This window comes from Mercenaria mercenaria, chromosome 13, assembly GCF_021730395.1.
Source record: "Mercenaria mercenaria strain notata chromosome 13, MADL_Memer_1, whole genome shotgun sequence".
In the NCBI taxonomy this organism is placed as follows: Eukaryota; Metazoa; Mollusca; class Bivalvia; order Venerida; family Veneridae; genus Mercenaria; species Mercenaria mercenaria.
The window spans coordinates 10,466,477-10,492,825 of record NC_069373.1 but is presented as its reverse complement, the minus strand read 5'-3'; the positions used below and the strand labels follow the sequence as shown (position 1 = coordinate 10,492,825).

The 26,349-nt window shown below is 34.3% G+C and overlaps 1 protein-coding gene across 1 annotated transcript; it reads left to right on the top strand.

The window, feature by feature from the left end:
• The first annotated feature begins 5,616 nt into the window (after positions 1 to 5,616).
• LOC123529860 (uncharacterized) lies at positions 5,617 to 25,313 on the top strand. The gene is made up of 4 exons (XM_045310423.2): positions 5,617 to 5,833; positions 11,579 to 11,940; positions 22,457 to 22,646; positions 23,050 to 25,313. Exons 2-4 carry the CDS (start codon positions 11,603 to 11,605, stop codon positions 23,158 to 23,160), a joined length of 639 nt encoding a protein of 212 aa, XP_045166358.1. The 5' UTR covers positions 5,617 to 5,833; positions 11,579 to 11,602; the 3' UTR covers positions 23,161 to 25,313.
• Positions 25,314 to 26,349: the final 1,036 nt, after the last annotated feature.

Sequence of the window (26,349 nt, the reverse complement as noted above, 5' to 3'; positions counted from 1 at the left end):
CTGATCAGGTTCCAAGCTGTTTGCTACTCTGACAATATTTCTTCCAATTTGGGAGCAAATTGAATGAACTTTACAATTTTAGCAGACGACAATTCCAGCAGACGACAATTTATCTAGCATGCTAAAGGTTAATGTAAAAGTCAATGTCTCTTCACTTATCAAGTAGCAATATTCCCGGTATTTTTACACTTCAAGTTAAAATCCTTGAACATAGTCAGAAAGTAGCTTTTATCATGCTTCTCAAGTAGGCATGTTAACCCCCTGTATTGCCTTTAAAATTTGACAGGAATGAGTTTTGTATTTTACATATGATATATTGCAGTCAAAGACTTTGAGCTTTATATTTCACACTACCTGAAAAGGGGTAATTATTGTTTAAGAAAATTTCGAGAAATAAATCAGAAAACAAGTTTTGTCATACTGTTTTTTCTTTACACATATTATGGTATGAATCTTGGTCAGAAATGTCACCAAGTATTGTATTCTCCAATACAGAGTTGTCGTTCTTTCCCTTCGGAAGCATTCTTTGATTCTACGATTCCGGTGGACCAGAAAGTATATCGACACCTAGCACAGTTTCGAGAAGTTTTTATGAAACACTTACATACAGCTAAAAATTAGATTACATGTGTGTGCTTAATTATGTTTCCCCCCCTCTGGGGGAGACATTGTTTTTGCCCTGTCCATCTGCACGTCACACTTCATTTCCGGGCAATAACTGGAGAACCATTTGACTTAGAACCTTCAAACTTCATAGGGTGGCAGGGCTTATGGAGGAGACGACCCCTATTGTTTTTGGGGTCAAAGGTCAAGGTCACAGGGGCCTGAACATGGAAAACCATTTCCGATCAATAACTTGAGAATCACTTGACCCAGAATGTTGAAACTTCATAGGATGGTTGGTCATGCAGAGGAGATGACCCCTATTGTTTTTGGGGTCACTCCGTTGAAGGTCAAGGTCACAGGGGCCTGAACATGGAAAACCATTTCCGATCAATAACTTGAGAATCACTTGACCCAGAATGTTGAAACTTCATAGGATGATTGGTCATGCAGAGTAGATGACCCTTATTGATTTTGGGATCACTCCGTTGAAGATCAAGGTCACAGGGGCCTGAAAATGGAAAACAATTTCCGATCAATAACTTCAGAACGACTTGACCCAGAATGTTGAAACTTCATAGGATGATTGATCATGCAGAGTAGATGACCCCTATTGATTTTGGGGTCACTCCATTGAAGGTCAAGGTCACAGGGGCCTGAACATGGAAAACCATTTCCGATCAATAACTCGAGAACGACTTGACCCAGAATGTTGAAACTTCATAGGATGATTGGTCATGCAGAGTAGATGACCCCTATTGATTTTGGGGTCACTCTGTGAAAGGTCAAGGTCACAGGGGCCTGAACATTGAAAACCATTTCTGATCAATAACTTAACCTCTCGACCCAGAATGTTGAAACTTCATAGGATGATTGTTCATGCAGGGTAAATGACCCCTATCTATTTTGGGGTCACTCCATTAAAGGTCAAGGTCACAGGAGCCTGAACATTGATAACCATTTCCAATTAATAATTTAAGAACCTCTTGATCCAGAATGTAGAAACTTCATTGGATGATTGGTCATGCAGAGTAGATGACCCCTATCTATTTTGGGGTCACTCTGTTTTAGGTCAAGGTCACAGGAGCCTGAACATGGAAAACAATTTCCGATCAATAACTTGAGAACCGCTTGACCCAGAATGTTGAAACTTCATAGGATGATTGAACATGCAAAGTAGATGGCCCCTATTGATTTTGGGGTCAGTCTATTAACGGTCAAGGTCACAGGGGCCTGGTCATTTAAAATAATTTCCGGAAAATAACTTGAGAACCACTTGACCTAGAATGTTGAAACTTAATAGGATGATTGGACATGCAGAGTAGATAACCCCTGTTTATTTTGAGGTCACTTGATCAAAGGTTAAGGTCACAGGACCCTGAACAGTTACTTGAGAACCACTAGGCCAAGAGTGTTGAAACTTAGCGGGCTGACTGGACATGCCAAGTAGATGATCCCTCTTGCAGCCAACCATCAGTGTCTCTTTGTCTTTCGCTCCTGACCCCTATTGACTTCTTGCCAGTAGGACTTTTCATTGGGGGAGACATGCGCTATTTTACAAAAGCAATTTCTAGTTAACATACTGTTCCTACACATTTTTACCGACCTCGCATTGCCTCTGGATGCAAGTCTACTCGACACATTGTTATAATCAAAATTAACTTCAATTATTTTTGTCTGCAGTTGCAAGACTCCTAGTATGTCTTGCTGCCGATGTCTATACTCGACAGGTACTGAACTGCCGAGTTTTAGTCTCCTGATAGTAGCGGGGTTGTGAAAAAAAAACAAGGACAAAAATCTAATAAGGACTGGTACAATCCACATAGCTTGAGTGGATGCGCAAATGATGGAATACAGACAAGGTCGAAACAATAATAAATCTACTGTTGGTCACTGCCTTGGAACGGTCAGTGGTAAAGTCACTGAAGAGTTTAAACCGTGTTATGGTGTACCATACTCTTAACCCCTAACATGCTCCAAAGTTATGGATAGTGTCCGTTACGTTATGGTGACATAAAAGTATGGTATGTAAAACATTAGAATGCTCGTGTTAATTATCATATTTTAAAAAAATCGAAGAACCTCACAAACGTGTTCGATGCCTTGCAGAGGCATTACAATAAGAGACTCACCGAATAAGACCAAAGCAACTTGGCCCAAGTGAGCTTTAAGAATTGCCTATCATGGAGTCTTCCAATTGTTACGCCAGACATAATCAAAGAAGAAAGCCTACAGCGCACAAATGTCTCAAAAATAGTTTGGTAGTTATAGTGTAATAAACTGTGACACAATAATTTCATCAACGATTATAGGAAAATTGCCATTGTTCAGAAACTTACTGTAAATTACATCTCCATAAAAGTCCGGTCGCAGAAATATTTTTCAGTTGCAATTAAACTTTAAACCAAAATCTTAACGATAGTACAATTTAGTAAAAACTATTTTGCAGTACTATATTGATTACGTTAATTGACACTAGATTAAGAACAAAGAATTGTATGCCCTTTTCTCGTTATTCCGAGTCACTTAACCGGTATTTCAGTTCTCTTCAGTAACATATTTAAGTTTCAAAAGAGTTTTTCCTATAGTTTGATAGTCAAACATCTAAACTAAAAAAATCCCCATGAAGAACAAAAGTGCCAGACTGTCACAAAATACGCCCGTCTAATTATTCAGTTACGTATCATAAAAAAGATTTCGAGTAGTTCAAGGGCCATAATCCAACAGTGCCTGGGCCGATTTGGGTGTTTATCGAATTTGGCCGAGGTATTATGCCTACAAACATTGTCACCAAGTTTGGTGAAGATCGGATGAAAACTGTTCGACTTAGAGGGCGGACAAGGCTAATTCAGCAGATTTCGAGTAATTCAAGGGCCATAATCCAAGAGTGCCTGGCGCGATTTGGCTGGTTATCGAACTTGGCCGAGATATTATGTCCACAAATATTGTCAGCAAGTTTGGTGAAGATCGGATGAAAACTATTTGTCTTATTAAAGAGCGGACATGCTTTTGGACGCCGACCGCCCGCCGCCACAGGATGTGTTCACATTATACGCACCACTCTTTCAGAGACGGGCGTATAAAGATTCTAAGGGTTGTTGTCAATGAATAATCCAGGCTTTCACATGATGATATATTATAGATCTAATTGTGTTTGCAAACAAAAAAGGTTTCTGTTTTCTATAAAAAGGTTATATATTACCACACTGATTTTATGTAAGCAAATTTTGTGCCAAAATTTTCTGTTGTGTATATTTCTATTTTACTGTGAAAAATAGTATTTTATTTTTTATTCTTGTTTAACTGTCATATGATTTGCCACAACATGCATAAAGTTTAGAAACAGGAAATAGCTGCAAGTGCAAATTTTCCAAAGGTTCGGATCAATGACAAGGTTCAGAATTACGAGAAAGAGGCATATATCTGATAATAAGCAAAAATAAATAAATAACAAGAGCTGTCGGAGGACAGCAACGCTTGACTATTCAACAGCCTTGTCAATTGAAAGAATACGAAAGTCGAAAAAGGGGCATAATTTTGTAAAAATGGAAAAAAGGGTTATGGAACCTTTACAGTGCTTATCAGCTCATAAAGTGAACAAGTGCGTGAAGTTTCAATCCTTTCCCGTAAGTGTATACTGAAATACAAGCTTGTATACATACAAAAACTTAACCAAAAACTGCTAAGTCGAAAAAGGGGCATAATTTAAAAAAAGCCAAGTAGAGTTATGGGACCTACACAGTGCATGTCAGATCATGACAGTGAACAAGTGTGTGAAGTTTCAATCCATTCCCATTAGTGAGTACTGAGATACCAGCTTACATACAAAACCTCAACCAAGAATTTCTAAGTCGAAAAAGGGGCACAACTTTGTAAAAAAAGCAAAATAAAGTTATGGAACCTGTGCAATGTAGGTCAGTCTATCACAGTGAATAAGTGTGTGAAGTTTCAATCCATTCCCACAAGTGATTACTGAGATACCAGCTTACATACAAAACCTTAACCAAGAATTTCTAAGTCGAAAAAGGGGCATAATTTTGTAAAAAAAAGCAAAATAGAGTTATGGAACCTGTGCAATGTAGGTCAGTTTATCACAGTGAATAAGTGTGTAAAGTTTCAATCCATTCCCACAAGTGGTTACTGAGATACCAGCTTACATACAAAACCTTAACCAAATCGGGACGCCGACGCCGACACATGGGCGAGTCCAATAGCTCTACTATTCTTTGAATAGTCGAGCAAAAAATAAAACGAATATCAATTTCTGATTTCATGTAATAATTTTTAACGCACTAACTGAATGGCGTACCAGTCAAAGGCCAAAGCTATTCTCCAACTTGAAGCTAAAGTTGGTCACTGCATCCATGTACAACCTGGTGACCATATCTTCTTCTTCCATTAATGTACGGGGATCACTCCGGAGCATTGTCGTACATGAAGGAAGGTATGCAAGCAATTTGTTTTGTTTTATTCGTTCTTATTTGATAAAGCTGCGCTTGCGTAGTTTTGGTAGGTATGCAAGCAAGCCTTGAGAAAATTTTGAAATACACTGTTGAAATGGCGGCCTCTGGTGCTTTTTGGTCTAAATTTTGAGAAAATATTATTCCTTTACCAAAATAGTTGGGTGCAACTTTGATGAGTATAGGTCACTTCTCGGCCAACTGGGGAGTCGGGGCCCAGCCCTGGATCCGACAATCTAGTTGACGTGTAATTTATTATTATTATTATTATTATTAACATTATTAAAATTATCACCGAACATAACAGTAGTATTCACATAGTTATTGCATCCATGTTCTTTTTCCTTTCTTTTCTGTTTTTTTTTTTTTTTTTTTTTTTTTTTTTATTGCACGTGCTAACAGTAAAGGTCAGCATGTTCTCTCGTCCCTGCAATCTGTTAAATAGCATATATCTCTTCTTTAAATTATCGGGTTTTATGTACATTTGTCTATTTAAATATCTATTCAACTGTATCGATTAACAGATTAAGTTTCAACAAACCGTGTAATATTTTAGCACTAAGCAGGCTATACATTATTGAATCCGTAATTAATCTTTTGTCGAAACAGTTAACGAAGCGCGAGTCAGAGGTCCGTCTCCGTAGCGACGTTGACATCACGTGACCTCAGCGCGAGACATTCACTGAAGACTGTCAAATGAATGGTAAATAATTGGAATTAAAAAAGTGAACCAACGGTTAACTATTTCTTTGCGGATTTTTTTGTAAAAGGTATATTTTTCTCGATTCTGCTTTACATATTTTGAGGTTTAAGATCAGCACTGAAAAATCACGCAAATTTTACCATAACAATAGGTTTTCGCGGATATTATGTACATGCATGACACATAACCAAAGTTCAATTAAAATATTGTAAGGACATTCACGACTTTCGAAGTTAAGAACAGTTTCAAAATTAAACTGAAAAAAAAAAGATTTGTCTAAGCTATTCAATTCATGGAACGAAATCAGACACCAAATATTTCCATTCAGAAATAGATACTGGATAGAAATTATCAGACTGTTGCTTTGCTTACTTTTTGTGCTTTAATATTATTATTTCAACACACTTATAGTGTAAAAATATTAAATATTGGTGTGTTCTAAGATGCTGATGAGGATAATAATAATAATTAATAATAAATCTTTGCATTTAATTGAACTAATTATGGGTGCTTGCATAACCCTAATAATTCAAAACTGGGGTTTGTATAATTTCTTTGTAGGATTCAAATAGTAAAAGATTCAACTGTATCATTTTAAGCTATGTTAAGCCAACCTGGATACCTGTTTGTTTGTGGTAGCCTAATCCTAAGCTTAACTAACTTAAAATGTTACAAACAAAAATTTAAGATACTATATGGTGTATTGGTTTGTATATGAATGCATTTGTATGGTTATTAAACCTGTCACAATACACTAATTTACTTTTCCGATACAAATTCAAAATATTACCTAATCCACTGCTTAACTTGTGAAAATAATACAGAATTTCTCTATTCCATGCCATTAATCCCAGTCTATTGTCAATAAAAGAACTGTAGTTTTTGCAGGTGTTTCAAAGTTTTATTAATTCAATGGTACACATTTAACATTACTGTTTGTTATTTAAACTTTATACCTTAGATATTATATTTATGTTCCCCTTTATATCTGCTAATCAGGAATCTTATTTAATATCCAAAGAAAAGTGCAGTGAAATATTTTTTTAAACACAGATTGATAATGTCTATTAAACTGTCTAGGTATTTTTATCAGATTGATATAAAACTACAAGAAAAGAGCAATAAAAGTTCTAATTAATGGAAGCTAGGATCTGTAATTACTTCAGTGCCATTCTATTTACAATAAAACCTTTTAATACCACAGTTTATTACAGCCTATGAAATAAAATGGCAATTTACTGTATTCATGTAATTGATCCCTTTTTCAATCAATACCTCTTATCAAATGTTTTACCTGTATTTAATAAACGAATGTCAACCTTCAAAGATTTGGATGATGGAAAGAAAGTGAGCAAAAGCTCCTGCTATCCAGGTTAAACATCTCAGGACAACACAAATTGCTTATAATTAAAAGGCAGTTTACCTTGAGTAAAATGTTTCAAATCTTTACAATTTTCAGTGTAAAAGTTAGTAAAAACAACTAATTCTCATGTGTTTCCATAACATAAAGACTGTCAGTAAATTAAGTTTCAAAGCTTTCTTAAAAAAATATAGTATTAATTTCCTGATACCTATTTTTTTCTTCTTTTTTTGGTTGTCATATGATCTGGAGGCCAGCACCTTTAATAGTTAAACCTCACAGAGACCAGTATATACTTGTATATTTTGGGTATAATGGTATATTTTGCTAAACTTATCACAAATTCAATTTGATAAGTTATCAAAGCTTCCCCACCGAGACTTATTTCATGAACATATTAAACTGCAGGACATATTGCCAGAGTTGCAAGATAAATTGGAAAAAATCCTTTCGATATTTGGTATATTATTCTTGCAATTGAATTTACATTTTGTGACTAGCAGTGTGCATTATTGCCCCGGGAATGTTTTAGGATTAAATGTGGTAGAATTTAAACAAAATGATGTTTTTGTTATAATGCTAGACTATTCAGTCAGTAAATTTTCAATGAACACCCCTTTGAATAATAAGTGGTACTGCCCAAATTGAATGATGGACCAGTCCATTTTAGAAATTTAGCAAGGTAATGTTTAATATTCTCAGGGAACTAATTATTTGTGGATTTTGTGGTTTTGCAATCAGCAGAGGGGAATCACAAACAAGAGCACTGCCTTGTGGGTGCAGACACTCATCTGTTTTTTTTTCTGTCTCAATTTAGTAGAAATATTGTCCTACCCATGATTTTCTAAGTCCAAAAGGGGCCATAATTCTTGCAAAAAGCAATGCAGAATTACAGTACTTGTTATGCAGAGTCAACTTTTAATAGTGAATAACTGCTCCAAGTTTAAAAGCAATAGCTTTGATCATTAAGGAGAAAAGTTGACCTAAACATAAAACTTAATAAAAAAATCTGGTATTTTCTAAGTCCAAAACCACATAATTCTAGCAAAAAGCAGGATGGAGTTATATTTCTTGCTGTACCGAGTCAGCTTTTGATGGTGAACAAGTGTTGCAAGTTTTAAAGCAGTAGCTTTGACACTTTAGGAGAAAAGCTGATCTAAACACAAAACTTAACTAAGAAATCTGATTTTCTAAGTTCAAAAGGGGCCATAATTCTTGCAAAAAGCAGGATGGAGTTATGTTTCTTGTTATACTGAGTCAGCTTTTGATGGTGAACAAGAGTTGCAAGTTTCAAAGCAATAGCTATAATAGTTTAGGAGAAAAATTGACCTAAACATAAAACTTAACCAAGAAATCTGATATTTTCTAAGTACAAAAGGGGCCATAATTCTTGCAAAAAGTAGAATTGAGTTATGATTCTTGCTGAACAGAGTTAACTTTTGATGGTGAATAAGTGTTGCCAGTTTTAAAGCAATAGCTTTGATAGTTTATGAGAAAAACTGACCTAAACATAAACTTTAACCAGGCAACGCTGACGCCGATCAAGTACTTTAACTCATTTTATCATTTAACTCATATTTTAACTCATTTTTTTTTTTCAAAAAATCAGAGGAGCTAAAAATAGTTCTATTCCTTTTATCTTCTAAAGTTGAAATTCATAAACCAGTAAAGTAAAATGATTAATGCCTTACAATGAAGAAGTTTAACACACCTGACACAATGTATTATTTGACATAATTAAGAACCAGCTTGGTAGTTGAGATTTTCACTTTACAATTCTTCACCGATGATGATCAATATGAAATTTAGTTCCTGATTACTAGCAGGATCATTTCAGGTGTAACAGAAAAATGTCTCAACTTCTAACAGTAACTATAATACCAGAAGAGAAGTTTCGCCGCTTCTCTAGGTTTCCCTACGTTGCTGCTACAAAAACTGATGAAAGATACAACAGTGTATACATAAAATCACCAAGCCCAAAACCAAACAAAAAATCCAGTTTAAAGTTCTTGGAAAGTCATGTTTGCAGTGAGAGGAGTCGAGAAGTGACATTTGATTTTATAGAAAAGTCAACGTCTAATAAAATGCGGGAAACAGTTCCTAGAGTAAGTCCTCATCCAAATGGACAAGTAGTTCAGCATCAAATTGATATAACTAATAGGAATGAACTCACAATCGAAGATGGAAAAGTATTTAGCAAAGACAATGATGACTTTGCTAAACTGAAGGAAAAGTTTCTTGCAGACAGCAGAGAAAAAGAAAGAACATTTGTTAAGTCAAAGGAAGTAGAATTGAGCAAGGTTCAACAAAGGAAAAGTGACTGGTGCTCAATTTCATATGAATTGCCAAAGGCACCTAACTCTGTTCTGAAAAAGGATAGACAAGCAGTTCCTGGAAAAGAATTCTGTGGCTCAAAACAACAAAAACTGGTTGGCGAAAATGATATGGTAGATGTTTCAAGTGATAATTTTGGCAAAAATGCAAACAGCAATATATGTCGAACAATAACAAAAGTCAGTGGAGACAGATGCAGAGACAATTCTTTGCTGGAATTGATTGACTTTGGTCATCCTGTGCCAAACTCTGAAGATAAAATCCTGCATGCAGTAAGAAAACCAGTTCAGTTGGTGAAAAATACTAGGTTTGGTGGTGATATAAAACTCACAGCCTACAGACCAAGCACTACAATGGACAGGTTCCGCAAGGGAAAGCTAGAGGTAATAAAGGAGAGCTCTGTTGATGTTGAAGAAGGTAAAAGAATCTGGACTGAAGTGGATACAATCATTCAAAACTCTACCAACAGAAGGAAGCGAACAAATCAGAAGCTGAACCATGTACTGGTAAACTGCTTCACACAACAAAAAACAACATTTACTCCAAATGTTGCTGTGAATTCAGATCAGACAACAGAAAGAAATGCAGATCTGAAATATTCTATTGAAGTTAGACCTCACTTTAGAAGTAGGAATGTCAGTGGAGTCAGCAACACAAAGGAAAGGATATGGCCAGATGAAACAGAAAAAGTCAAAGGTATCGAACATGTTGAAAACAAAATAACTGGAATTGAAAATACTGTAGAAAGGGATTTGAACAAATCAGAGTCATATAAACACTTACAATTGAGAGAGTTCAAACCTAAATGTTTCACCTTTGAGCGGGATTTAAATGGTAGTTACAATCTTAGACATAGATCAGAAGAACATGCAAAATCTGGTACAGATGCAAATGTAAACCATATAGATGAAAGAAATGACTGCTTGATGATCCATCACAGTCACCTTCAGGTTGATGATGAAGAGACTGGTGCTGGGAAAAATCAGCTTATCTATCCAGGTTATGGTATGAGTTCTTCAGGACCTGTAATACATTTACCAACAGAGTGGGTAAGATCCTGCTGTTGTTGCCATGGTGACAGTGTTGTCTGTGACCTTTGACACAATTATCTGCAGGAGGGGTAAGGCAGTATCGTCAGTTAAACACTGTCAAAGTGTCCTTGTTGTGAATGACCTGTAACTTAATTGCACATAGTGAAATGCTGTTGTCATGGTGACAATGTCGTCTGTAACCTGTGACAGTTAAATGCAGTTTTGTCAGTGAAAACTTATTGCCTCCGTCCAGTTGTCCTCATTGTCTATGACCTTTAATACATTTAGACACATAGTAAGCGTGGTATTAGTCAGTGTAATGTAGTTGTCATGGTGACAGTGTTGTTTGTGACATACGAATATTATACAAATTTGATTTTTTTTAGCTTCATCCTAGGGAAACAATGAATAATGATATAGGTTAATTCTTACATAATTGTCACTTAAACCCTGGCCTATCAGTTCATGCCCTGGTATTATGGCAAGGGTTCAAAGGACCTCTTTAGCATTTACACAAAATAAAATAACACACCATAAAATATCAAAGAAGAACATATTGTTGTGTATTACAGCTGTGACTTGTTTAATCTATTAAGTAATTTCTTGTATGAAAGAAATCTAAACTATTGTTGGCCTATGGAGCTCATAAATGATGATGTTTTGCATAATATAAAACATTGTATAAAGATTTCACTGATACATTGAAGTATCTTGAAGTATATCAATATATACAATTCTAAAACAGTGTCAAACACATTCTTAGCAGTAACTTTGATCTTTCAGCTAGTTATTATAGATGATTGTGGAAGTTATATTGCATGATTTATATTGTGTAGGAAAATAAATTATTAAAATCAAAATATTCATGCATGTTTTTCAGTGGAACCAGATACTTTAGATCAATATCAACATCAATATAGAATAGAATTAAAATAATTATATCCAATCATAAAACAATTTTTTTGAAAACTTTACAAATTTATGTTTTTATAATTTATATTCATATATTGCAAGGTAAGAGCCTTTTTAATTATAACAGCCCATTAAGCAAAATTGAGGACATAATTCTTGTATATATATATTTCAGGCATGCAACCATAAAGGTGTAACCATGACAACAATGTTACCGAGGATTACCTCGTCGAGGACCCCGTTACCAACGGGGATCACACAACCACCTCCACGATCTCATTCATCTGCCTCATTGTACGTTCCTTATCCACCTAAAGAACTTTCTAGCTCAATGGACTATTTACGCTTGCCTGGCCGAATAAATCCTTTAGCACCTCCACCACCTCGTCGGAGAATCAACTGGAGTTGGGAAACTACAGACCAACATCATGAAAATGAAAAAAGAAGTCTATTAATGCAAAAACGTGAACATACAAGATATCATTCAGCCTGGTCAAAAGCTTTTTATGGAGCACCTGCAGAAAAAGAGGCATACAGGTATAACAACTCTCATTTTTAGATATTTGACAGCTTACAGATTGAAAAAAAAAACTTTTCAATTTCTGTAAACAGGAGTTACAGGTTTTCTTCTTCATTCACATTAATTTTGTAGTTCATCTTGGACTGTGAAATTCATTAATGTAGTGTCAAGTTAACCAAAGCAGTGTTTCTATGTTCCTTGCCATTTATAAACCCTGACCTACAACTTCTCCACCATTATACGAGGTCAGCCAGCCATTCATTACAGAAATCATATGCCATAGAAATTTTGTATACAGCCAGTCATTTCTTGACATGCTGCCTTCAGCCAGTCTTGATATGTTGTCTTCAGCTAATCACTATGGAAATCATATGCCTCGACATGTTAAAATAACAGTTACTGGTATACAGAATTGACAAAGCTTTTACTTTAACTTTACCAAGACTTTAATACACATGTCTTGTAATCAAATGTCAAAATCAAAGAAATAAATTGGATTGCCTAGCTGTTCAATAATCCAAGTATATTATTGATTCGCAAAATCACTATCAAATCTTGCTGCCAGTTAAGTACAGTTAAAACTTGGTAAATATCAAAGCAGAATGTTTCAGTACGTGTAGCGTAACTAAGTAGAGACAAAACTGTCCGATTCTCATATATACTTTTTGATAAGATCTGTCAATGCTGTATGGGTTTAGACGTCAACATATTTTAAGCCTTAACAATTTTTGTTTAACAAGACTTAATTTTGTGATTCTTTAAATGAAATTAACGCGATTGTTTTATCAAAACTGCCAAACACAGTAATTGATAACTAATGTAAGTTTGGAAACTGCGTATTTTATTTACCATTCAGTTTAGTGTGCAATGATAAAAGAAAGAAACCATTTTCAGATAAAATATTTTTCAGTAACACTGACACGAATAAGCTAATATAGCTAGAGCTTACGATAAGAGGTATCAAAATTATACAGGATAGAATCCTGCGACCCATGCCAATAACTGAAAACATGTACAATAACCAGTTATTGTATGCCCAGTGATGTTCCAGCAACCATAAGTAATGTTAAGGTATATAATAGACCACTTATCAAATAGCAGTGATACATCAATGTGTATGCACTGGTTATAGTGGTTATAGGCACTCCTAAAGCTTAATGTAGCCCTCAGGCTACCCCAACCCCATCCCCCGCCAGTGTAAGTCCGGTCCTGCTGATAACTAAGGCACTCTATTGCCATTTAGTTAAGATATAATACACTATATGACTTGCAGTTCATAATTTATTGTACATGTCAAAGGAGGTCTTAGCATATAATTTTTTCTCTCAATATTTACATATTGATTAATATATGTTACATTACAGAAACATTTCATTTGAGTCAACTAGGGTTGAAGTATTTGATCAAGATAAGTTTCTGATTGTTTTATCATACTATAAAGTATACCTTTAACATTTGTGTACTCTACGTAATCTAGCAATCCTAGACTGTTACGCACCATGATATATGGTGCATTTAAATCGCAAATGCAGGGATTATGGGATTGATTTTCCACTGTTCAAATTTGAAAAGCCAGCTCGTAAAGTGATCCATCAATTTTGCACATATTCAGTTTTACTGCTCTCCAAATATCCTTTCATTTCAAGTATCTATTGATAAAATTTAAATCCTCTATCAATCTGACACCACCAAATAAAAGGAGGCTTTAAAACCCAAATGCGTTTTAAAACGTGCTTTTAATTTTTGTTTGAATATGCTCTAAAATAAATGAACAGTGTTGTTTCCAATAGTTCTTTAAGTAAAATAGCAAGGATGTGCCTTGTTGTCAAATATTGCAATGTAGGCTGGCTATAGGGTTAGGTACACTCGGGTATTCTTTAAGAGTATAAGACAGTAGAACAATTTGACAAAACCCACAACAGATGCAAGCGACGGAACGACATTCTAAATGCAGTCACATTATCTGACATAGACTTTTGATGCAATAACTAAAACTGAGCAGTGTAAACTTGTTTTCTTACACTTAAAATCAAACTTCGGTATTTGGGAAAAATGAGGTGATCAGTTATTTAAGAAAAAAGGTAAACAAAATAATTTTGGTCTTGACAACTGGTACAGTTAGTGGTATATCTACCCAAAGATTTGGATATGAACTATGCAGTTGGTATAAATTGTGCAGGGCAGTGTTGGGTGTCACATAACCCTAAAAAACAGTCTAAAAATTTAAGACCTGAAACCTTAAGTATAAACATACAAAGTTCGGCATGAGGGTTTTTATGTCACTTCAGAGCAATTAAATGTAAATAAATAGCACAATATTATTTTCAGAGTACACATTAACATGCATATTCTGGAAATCTGACAAATAATACACAAAAAACAAGGTCACGGCAGGTGTAACAAGTACCCTGTTTTTTTTCAATAGAATTTTTTGTTATTCTTGTGTAGGAGCTTAGAAGCAGTAGATAGTCCGCGACTTATGTTTTGTTTTAATGAGAGATGTATTAAAGTGACTGAAACGACTGTTGGCCAGTAGTCAAGTCACAAATAAATCTTTGATAAAATGTAACAAATGTGATTTAACTATAATGTTTGAAGTGCATAGCAAGCAAAAGCTTACAGCACAGACTGTCTTTTGTTTGTTTATGATTAAATATCAACATTAGCTAAAAATAACTCAAATATTAGAGAAAAATGATATTTGTTTAGTAAGGTCATATACGGCAGCCACCAATACTTAAAGTGTAAACACGGTGGCTGCTATGATAGATAATGCACTTAGTTGGAAGTATCGAGTTGGAAAATCAAGTTACATTTACAAATAACTGTATAATAGCATCAAGGATGTGTTTTAGATATTATATAAACAGTCCCATCATGTTTTCATACAACTACAAAATAAACATTCTTGATAAGAATTTAGATCTGGCTATCTATGTTAATGCCTGTATAAATGAACTGATACACTATCATCCAATTTTTTCTTAAAATAGGAGACAGATGGGAGGCAGGGGGAAGGATTTTTTTATTTGTTTCTGATAGTATTGCAAAAGACAAAAAAATAACATGAAGCTTAGTATATATTTTTACATACAGTTAATGTCAGGCAAATGAAAAAATACTATAGTTTGATTTTAAGGTCAGCGATGTTTTTGTACTTCTAATAATGGAACGGGCCGGTTTTTTTAGGTAATGTACATATATATTATATAGCAGTTCTTTCCTAAATAAGGCAAAGTAAATCATGCTGATTTTCCTAATCTGTAGATGAGTATAATGAATTGAACTCTCAAATGTCAAAATCAAACTATAAACCAACAAAAAATTTTTTAAATATAAATATAATCTAAAGATTTTTTTTTCTTTTAGAAAATATGTAGAGTCTGGGCGGCATAAAAATCTGGGACCAGTGGGAATGTTGCAGCTTTCATTCTATAATGGCTTTGAAGCCTTTCATAGTACTGTAACCGGGGTCCATTTTTCTCGGGGAAATTAGCTATTATTTAACAAGTGGTAGAGTTCTAATATTCTTTTATTCCATTCTGTATCACTTTTCAATAATTCCAATTTATCAATTCATCATACATAATAATTTATTATTCTCAAAGTTTCCAAGTTTTTCTTGCCTAAAATATTAAAATATCAATTTTGACTAATTTTGACTTTCCGGTGCCTAAAACAAAAACCTCAATCTAACTCAAACTCAAAACTGACCTCTTTCAACTTTCCCTCCAAACTCTGCAACATTTTCATTCACGCCCACTTCAAACTTCAACCAATCACATCACACATACATCATATTTCAACCAATCATATCACACATGCATACATTAAAACCTGACCAGTACTTGTCTACTCCAGTGGCTTATTACTTTCTGATACTAATTAACACTTACTAATTAAATTATTACCATATTTAATTCTGTCTGGAATATCTTTGAAGTAGCAGACCAAATCAAATGCACATATGTTTAGCTATAATTATTTCTAGATAAGTAATAAACTATAGGAAGGTAAGGGCACTCTGATTTTCATAATAAAAATATATCTAAAATATAGAACTGGTCACAGTACTATGGTACAAAAAAATTATGTAAAATATATTCCCAAGGTAACCTGAATTACTTTCACCAAACGAATACATAAAGCAGGACAGATTCATTCCATACTGACTGTTTATAGGCAACTTAAGCTTTTACAGAGTTCCGCTTAAGCCGGTGCTAGGGGGCGTGAGGGGTGTTGCACTTTCCATTCTCTCTCGTGAACAGACTTAATCAAACGGAGTCTGGTATTATTTTACTTAGTTGCATTCTGTGATTCTTACAGATTTTATTAATTGCTTTCACAGTGAGATTACAAAAGTTGGTATGAAACCAGGTCTACCTGATATGGCTTATGAACACAGTAGATCTGTTGCCAGAAAGTTTTGAACTTTCATTAAAATTAACCAGTGTATTAATACTTATTCTAACACGACCAGCAAATAACCTACATACATGTAGAGCAAAATCTATCTCGGGTTATTCTGCAAAATACCACTCGCGTGCAATGACTTCATCTGATCCAGGTGCGTAGCGTGGTCGTAAAAAGTAGTTACCATTTTTTCTAACACTGTTGATACTAGTATGTCGTGTTAGAATCAAAATAATAAGTTCCCAAGTGTGATTTATCATAGAATAACCCGAGTTTTTCGTTCTTATGCGAAACAATATATCACTCAGGCCAATGGCCTTCGTGATATATTCTTACGCATAAGAACTCAAAACTCGGGTTATTCTACGATAAACCACCTTTGGGAATTTATTATTTCTTAAATCACCGGAATGAAAAACACTAAAATTAATACTTGGCAGAATGACTGCCTTTAAAATGTTGGCTTTGTGTTTGGTTTACAATAAATAAATTCTGAATTCATATATGAAGCATGAAAATATTTTTCTACTGTCAGACTAACAATAGATGACAGACAATACACCTTAAACACTTCCATTTACTTTTTATACCATGAAAGTAATAATGAAAATAAAATTGACATATTCGTTTCACAAGGCCACCAACCTTTGTTATCGATCGAGAGTGTATGAAAAATGAATGGCCGTGTTAAAGATTTAATTTGAAATATTTCTCCTTCAACAATAGTCAAAGTTAAATTACTAGAATCACTGACGATCCTAATTATATATATCAATACTTATTCAGTGTCATCTTTTGAACTATTGTAAAAGAGAATCTTTTGAATATTTGAAAAGAAAAATTGACAATTACTTGTACCGTACAATGAAATTAGACAGACATGATCAGTACAAACTTTATAGAATATAGATAAAATATGGTGCAGTGATTACAATGTCTTTCAGATGAGGCAGATTAAACAAATATTGAAGTTTTAGCTTATTACCTAGTTGAAATAAAATAGTTTAGTTTTTAAAAATGCTCAAAACGATTAGATTGGATTAGTTGGCTGTTTCGGCAACTTCCTTTTTCGATCAAGTGCTTTAATAACTACAATTTACAATGTTTTAAGATCTTTACCTGTTAACATTTTGACATTTATTACTAGGTTAAGACTGTATTTGTGTTTATATTTAAATTCTCATGACCTGTTTTATATAATAATGTAGGTAGGCGTCTATAGCAGTCTTGGGATCTTGGGATTTTGGGATCGTTGAGGATGTTCAATTTTACTCTTATAAAATTCTGCTTATTAAAAGCTGGTACTAGGTGACCCAAGGATTGTGGCACATTTCATTACTTCTCATGAACAGACTCACTTAAACATAGTCTGCTATCATTCTGCTTGGTTGCATTCTATGCTTTCAAATGATCTTCTTATATATTTTATTGACATTTACTTTACAAGCCTATTCATCTCTTTTACTTCTCAAAACAGTTTAACCCTAAGCCTGCTAAATTTCCATAATGAACTTGTCCATCTTTCAATTTGGACAGTACCATTTACTGTTAAAAGGGGCGCATACCATAAAGATACTGACTGAATTGAGAACAGTGCAGATCATGATCAGACTGCATAGATGTGTAGGCTGATCTTGATCTGCACTGGTCGCAAAGGCAGAATCAGTCGTGTCCAGCATGATAAGGGTTTAAAGCATTCAGTAGAACAATTCAGGAGAAACTTTCACCAATAACAGCATAATTTTGCCAAAGTTTAAGCCAGAGTTATGAATACTGCCATATGAAGTCACTCTTGATGTCACAGACTTTTGTGCTTTCAAGTAGAACTTTAACAAAAAATTCTATGTTAAAAAAGGGGCATAATTTTAACAAGAGTTATTTAACCTTTCCTGTGAGGTCAACTCATGATGCCAGAGACATGGTGAAGATTGAAAGCACTTGGCCAAGTTTTCGATAAACCTGCTTACATGCAAAACTTCGAGCAAAATTTCTAAGTTCGAAAGAGGCATAATTTTGGCAAAACAAAGCTAGATTTATATAACTTGTTCTACGAGGTCATCTTGTGATGCCAGAGATGTGTGAAGTTGGAAAGAATTTGGCCCAATGGTTTTAGATTAATCTGCATCTGACACTGAAGTAGACACCGCCCCAGACAAAAGCTCTACTATTAGAAAATGTTCATATAGTTGAGCTACATTTCATTATTCTAAAACTGTAGTCAGTTACTAAACTCAGTTAAAGCTGTTTGGACTGGTTTACTGAATTGTAGATGCAATGTCCTGAAGTTATAATGGACTGAAGTGTTATCTTATATAAAAAAACCTTTTAAGTTTCGAGGCATGTAATGAAGTAATTAAATAAATTATTCATGAAAACAAGTGCACCTCTATACCGGCACAAAGAATCTAATCTGTTCTACAAACAGAATGTTACACTCAATTTACAGAAATAAAACTGAATATATAATACTATTTAAATAACAGTTTTGGTCTTTATACTGGAAACATGGTACCCGGCTGCTTACAAAATGAAAGAAAGCAATGGCTTAGCATATTGAGCTTAGGGAATGTTATGGATATAAGAACTCTGTCAATGATTTGCATTGACCGTTACATATTCAGCTGAAATTTATTAGAAATGCAGGTTTGTTTAATTGAAATTTGTTATTACTTCTCTTTGCATATTTTGGTTGCACAGCCTAGACAATAGGAAGCTGCATACAGTTTTCGAACTTGTGTTTTTTTGTTTTTTTTGAGACTGTTAAAATTACCTGATAGCACTGTATTGAAATCAAGAGATACTATGCTTTTTGAATATTTTCATAATTATGGGTTATTTATTTTCATGAAAAAATGATAAAAACATGTATTTCTAACAGAGGTCTATCTCTATACTCTATATCATGGGCATTTTTGTTAACAAGAGCTATCACTATTAGTGACAAATGCACCTCCCCCCCTCCACCACAAGCATGCCCAAGAATGCTATACAGTTGTCTGCGCAAATAATGCCAGAATAGTATGAATCATTTTGTGACCTTGACCTGAGTGACCTGGGTCATAAGCACGACACAACTCAATATGGTTAACATTTGTGTCAAATCATTTTCAGATCCCTTGATAAATGGCAGAGTTATGGACCAGACAAGAAGCAGACCATGTTAACCTTTGACTTCTGAGTAGTATTTTAAGAGATATCTACTTCATTTTTGTTTTGTTCAGCTTCTAATAATAACCAACTTATTTAAATGAATCTACATAAAATGATGTTCGTGAAACACCTTACTCCCAAGTTCTATTTTTTGTCCTAAGTACACTTTGTGAAACAGGCCCCAGAGCTATTCTCTGCTTGCTCCATAATATTATTGTCAAAAATTGTCATAGAGAACAATTGTGAACAATGAGAGAATAATAATAGATATTATTGAAGATAATCAGAATAATTATGTTACTATTGATCTACTTGGTGGTATGTACATCATGGCAACCTGAACATATCACCAGATACATACAAAGGGTTCTACATAACTTTTGCACCCAAGTTAAACAAACTTCAGTTTCAAATTCTGCCTGACTAATTCTTCCCTGCAGACTATTTTACAAGCAGATATATTTGGAAACTTTAATTGATACGTTATGAATAGGCTTCTTAAGTCACACTTTTTAATTTGGATATGTTTTGCCTTTGATCATTATACAAATTTGCAAACAGTCTCAACTTTAAGGTTAGAAACAGTTCAATTGATTGTCAATATTCACATTTCATTAAAATTCAAAAATCAAACAAGCTTATTGAATTTGATATGACACTTGAAAGGTGTAAATGTTAAAGAATGTATTTAACAGACTGAAATTACTATACTAAAATATCCAAGTTATATCAAATTTGTTTCAAGTATTCAGTCATATATTTGAAAAGACTTGGGCTAATTGCATAAAAAGTAGACTAATTTAGCTTTAATCCTCGTATAAACATATTTGAACTGGTATCCCCCGCCAGACATGATAACGGTTTCACCCTTAAAAAAGCATTTTCTGCTTACAAAAAAGATCTATAAATATTTTTAAAATGGATGTCAGTTTGGTTCCATTGTCTCACTTGTTCCTCAAGTTATTTCGCTGAAATAGCTTACATATTTATAGTAAAAGTAGCTTATTTCTAACATAAATTACCAAGTAAAAACATTTTATACTTTCAGTACATGTGTAACTATGACATTGACCAATGCAAACCAAAATGCAAAAGAACCTTGGTCTTTGTGCAAGATGCCTAAGTATCAAGTTTTGCCTCATTCCTAACTGGTTACTTATCAATTTTATATTCTGACCAAGCAACCTAAAATGCAGCTGAATTTTAGTCTCAAAGACAGCTATCTAGTATACAAAGTTTCATCACAATGTCTCAATCCTAACTAAATTATTGATTGAAAACCATTTTACTGTATTAAAAACAATGGCATAGACCCAAAATGCAACCAAGTGTTGGTTTCTATAAAAGCTACCTTCATTTCATTCTACCAATTTTGGTCTACTTATCTCATTACTACCGGCGGCATTGTTAGTAAACCATTTATGTATGTTTAGTATTAAACAATGACCTTGACCTTGACCCCAGTCACCAGGAAGTATTACTCAGTCTCCAAGGAAGCTATATATGTACTAAGTTTGGTTGCAATATTATATAGCAAAAGGTGATCTAAGCCATATGCAAGGAAATAACTTATATTGTAAATATTTTATTTATACAAAGGGCCATAACCCTGGAGTTCCTACAGCAATTTCACTGAAACTTACAAGGGTAACATTTCCCAACAACAGTTAACATTATTTCTAAATTTTATTGATGTACTTCTAACCAATAAAATCAGGTATGGCTCCACATAGACAGAAAAGAGAGGGGTCCTCCATGGGCAAGTGGTTAAGGTCACTGACTTAAAATCACTTCCCCCTCATGGATGTGGGTTCAAGCCTCACTAGAGGTGTAGAATTCTTCATGTGAGGAAGCCATCCAGCTGGCTTACGGAAGGTCAGTGGTTCTAGGTGCCTGCTCATGGTGAAATAATGCCCAGAGGGACACCTGGGGACTTTCTCCACTATAAAAAGCTGGAATGTCACCATAAGGCCTATAAATGTGTCTATAAACCTAACCCAACAGGAAAGGGAATAAACCAACATAATTATTATATGTACTATGTTTAAGCATAAGTACAAAGGGCCATTAATCTGGTCTTTCTCAGGCAATTTGACTGAAACTACCATGGTAGCATATCCCTATAGAAGTTAACTTTCATTCTTAGAACCTAATGCAAATACAACTCTAAAACCATATACTTCCACCTTTGACAGAAGATAATAACAGCTATATAAGAGTCACAAGCACAAAACAGTTAACTTTTCAGTTTTTGATGTTTGTTAACTTAAAGAGTTTCATTTTTTTATACAATATGTGACTGTTAACAATGCAGTCATTAATGAAACACCTGCCAATATTTAACCTTCAGCCTGCTGGTGGCAAGTGACTCTGCCTTTGCCACCAGCGTAGACCAAGATCAGCCTGTATATCCATGGTCTTCATTGCACAGTTCACTATTCAGTCAGTAAATTTTCAGTGAACACCCCTTTAAATCGTAAGTGGTACTGCCCAAACTGAATGATGGACCAGTCCATTTAAGAAATTTAGCAGGGTAAAGATTAACTAGCTTAAAGAATTTTTCCAGTATACATACAATAAACATACCAATGCCTTCTTCCTAGCAAAAAACCCTTACCCTCATATTTGAATTATCTTAAGTTCCATAGTTTGAGAGCAGTTAATGCAGAGGTTGGCTTGCCATACATCACAGTTCATATTTTGGCACAACTGATGACATACTATCTCCTTCACGACATGTATGCGTTTATCATGTCTCTTACAAGACTGGGGAATGATGTGTTTACCAATACTGTGTATGTCATAACTGAATCTCATTGAAATTCAGTCCTTAGAAGTTATATTGATGTTTATTTGATGTATATATATTAATGCATAAAGTTCTTTTTTACTTGAGCCTTAATAAAACACCTAGCTCTGGGACATTTCTTTGGCAACCATTGTTAATACATTATTTTGAATACATTGCAGACGCCATTTTCGAGAAGTATTAAAACAACAGATGTCAGACAAAGATAAAATGGAGAAAGTTGAGTTCCAGGAGAAGATAAAGGAAACAGAGCAGGCTATTTCATATGACAGAGATTGTAGAATGAATGATGCAAAAGAATACCACAGAAAACACTCCTATCTCATGCAGTACAGGGATGGAAATAAACAGGTATTGTTTCTTCTCTCTTGTTTTAGCTTCAAGGAGTTTTGAAGTTCATGTTGATGATATTTGAACTGGTTAGAAATGTTAGGAGTTGAGTGCACAAGGCAGTGTGACAGATGGATGGACAGTTTGACAGACAGTCCAAACACTATATGCCTCCAGAGGACACTGGGTGCACAAAAAGTACAGGTAACTAAAAAGTCCACATATACAATGTATCTGCCAGTATCACCTATCTTCACTCACTGGACCAGTGTTTGATAGAAATTTTTACTGAAATTTGACACCAAACAGTCTTATTATTACTATAAAAGTATATGGAAGAAAGGCATCGATTAAGCATTTTATGATAAAGCCATTTAGAATAATTTCTGTTCTATAGTTCCACTTTACTATCTTTTTTTTTCAGCAAATGGAAGACAGGTGGGCAGATACAAGATATAACCGAGAATTAGAAAATAGAATAGACCGGGAAAGACTCAGATATAACCCTATAAACTGGAGTTGTACTTTAAAATAGTCAATATTCTAGTTCAACAATAGTCCAGTCTTGTTCAACAGGCTTATATACATTAATATATACCCTGCATGCAGAATTGACGTCATCATTACTGAATTGTTGCTCACTGACTCCATCGGAAATTGGCGCTGTTTAAATATTGACTGCCACTTAGCGTATAGTACATCACTGACGAAACAGAAGTTTAGGTCTTGTTTCTCTTTTAACAGTTCATAATATTTATACCATTGAGAATGCTCATTTAGTGTTTATAGATTTCCACAGAATGTTCATATGTATAGGCTTATAACATCAGAAATCTGTAAAAGAGAATGGTATGTGTCCCCTTGTTAGGGTATTCTTACATTTACACAGGTCTTTTTTATATTTTTACAATACATTATTATAATGGAATATCAGTCACTGTTTGTTAAGTTTTGCTATCATATTTAAAACAACTGTAGGACACTTCATACCTTTTACAATGAATATGCATGAAGAACTAAGCGATAATATGAATTAAATATAAATATTAAGCCATGTTTATGTATCTTGTTATTTTACAAAGTTTTTGATTTTTACCTGCTCAACTGTATCATAAAATGGCCACAAATTCACTTTTTATATGTATATTTTATGTATAGTTCATCTGTTGCTAATCTTCTACACATTTGTTCTGCAGGTACAGTATGTAACGACACTTGTGTAAATTATTGATGAATCTTTTTTCGACCCCAATGCTTCAGATAATCCTAAATTGATTTTTGTTCCCTGGAAAGTGACATAAATCACGACAACTAGGTTATATGTTTGACTTCCACTTACTTGAACTTAACATGTTAATGATTTTAAGATGTATTACACGTTAGTACACAAATATTGCATAAAGGTTTCAATGCAGCAACACTTGATTGCTTGCAATACAGATGTACATTATACTGCAAGAAAAAAATTGACATTTTCGTTGAAAGTTTTATTTGTGGATTGTGAATTTTAACATAATAACTGAAATGCAACTTCATGGGTATTCTTGTATCAAAATTCACACAGATATCTCTATGTGTAACCAAATACCGCATGTCAGCATGACTTAAGATACTTTCTTTTCGCTGCAAAGGGTAATATTCTAAGAAATGCATTTTTCTTATGATTAAATATGTATAAGAAAGGTATGTTCACCCTATCAATGTTTGTTACCATCTTAAGTCTTCAAGGGTTGACAGGATACTGCTTGTACACAACATCGTGCCAAACATTTCTCAGTGCCAACAGTTGTGTATAGAGTTTACAGGATATAATTTTTCCATCATAATTTTCTAGAAGGTTACATATACATACTGTATCACTGGAGAAATACCAACTAAAACAAACAAAATAACACTTGCATGCCGGAACAATACAATATCTATTTTTAACAATTCACTTGGCCTGACTTGTGTATTTTGACAAAAAGATGTACTTTATTCGATGACCTTGTGTCAAATCTGGTACAACATTAAATTTTGATGTCTACTGCTCAGTATATATAGTATTGTGATATATGTAAGATAGTTTTTTTATTTTTTTAAAAAAGTTGCTTAATTGCTAGCAGCTATAAATTTATGAAATTTGAACTGAAAGAATTATTAATTTAGCGAAACACCATTTTTTATATAAAAAAAAAAAACAACAACAAAACCTGTGAAGGTTCTTTCATTGAACTGTTTCACTATTTCTAAAAAATACAAAAAAAGTAGATTAGAAGAAAACTGCAGTATTATTTTCCAATTAATGTAAGAAAAGTAACTCTGGAATGAATGAATGTTTTTTGCAAGGGTTGTCTCCCTTAATATTTCACAGATTTACACCCAGCTCTCATTAGATCTACGATGTTCTTTTACAAGTAATGCAGGGGTGTTGGGGACAAATTTCACCTCTGGCCTATATGATAAGCCTTCATGCAAGCTATATTTATACTGAGTGACTGTTTTTTTGCATGAGAGATATTGTTTGTACAGTGAAACAAATTTTAATGATACATGTTTGATTTGTCTATTTTATTACCTTTTCTACATCCCTATATTTCATTTCATTGTTATATTGTACTCTTTCTGTGATCTGTTGTTGCTATTGTTTAGTGTGTGGACTTTGTAGATATTTATACAAAAATTGTTAATTAAAATGTGTTATTTCCAGTTGGTTTTGTTTTTCGAGTCATCTAACAGATAGTGTTCATTTATTGTTGCTGTCTGGGTTGTTAGCAAAGGGTCTGAAATCACATTGAGTGGGTCATTAGATAATGGGATCACATCTGACTGGGTAGAGAATGGGTCTGGAATGACACTGTAAGACTGGGTCACTAGATAATGGGTCTAGAATCACACTATGACTGGGTTGTAAGGTAATGGGTCTAGAATCACACTATGACTGGGTTGTAAGATAATGGGTCTAGAATCACACTATGACTGGGTTGTAAGATAATGTGTCTAGAATCACATCATATGACTGGGTTGTAAGATAATGTGTCTAAAATCACACTATGACTGGGTTGTAAGATAATGGGTCTGGAATCACACTATGACTGGGTTGTAAGATAATGGGTCTGGAATCACACTATGACTGGGTTGTAAGATAATGGGTCTGGAATCACACTATGACTGGGTTGTAAGATAATGGGTCTAGAATCAAACTATGACTGGGTTGTAAGATAATGGGTCTGGAATCACACTATGACTGGGTTGTAAGATAATGGGTCTGGAATCAAACTATGACTGGGTTGTAAGATAATGGGTCTAGAATCACACTATGACTGGGTTGTAAGATAATGGGTCTGGAATCATCATATGACTGGGTTGTAAGATAATGGGTCTGGAATCACACTATGACTGGGTTGTAAGATAATGGGTCTGGAATCAAACTATGACTGGGTTGTAAGATAATGGGTCTGGAATCACACTATGACTGGGTTGTAAGATAATGGGTCTGGAATCACACTATGACTGGGTTGTAAGATAATGGGTCTGGAATCACACTATGACTGGGTTGTAAGATAATGGGTCTGGAATCACACTATGACTGGGTTGTAAGATAAGGGGTCTAGAATCACACTATGACTGGGTTGTAAGATAATGGGTCTAGAATCACATTTGTGATGGTACGCAAACTTTAACATTTGTGTGACTTTCAAGCTAATGCTCACACCGACGCCGGGGCAAGTAGGATAGTTCCCCT

Bases quoted from the DNA above. Each gene is read 5' to 3' on its own strand.
- LOC123529860 (XM_045310423.2), top strand. From the start codon at position 11,603: ATGACAACAATGTTACCGAGGATTACCTCGTCGAGGACCCCGTTACCA. The intron at 11,941-22,456 runs GTATAACAACTC...AATACATTGCAG, and splicing joins GCAGAAAAAGAGGCATACAG to ACGCCATTTTCGAGAAGTAT. The intron at 22,647-23,049 runs GTATTGTTTCTT...TTTTTTTTTCAG, and splicing joins ACAGGGATGGAAATAAACAG to CAAATGGAAGACAGGTGGGC.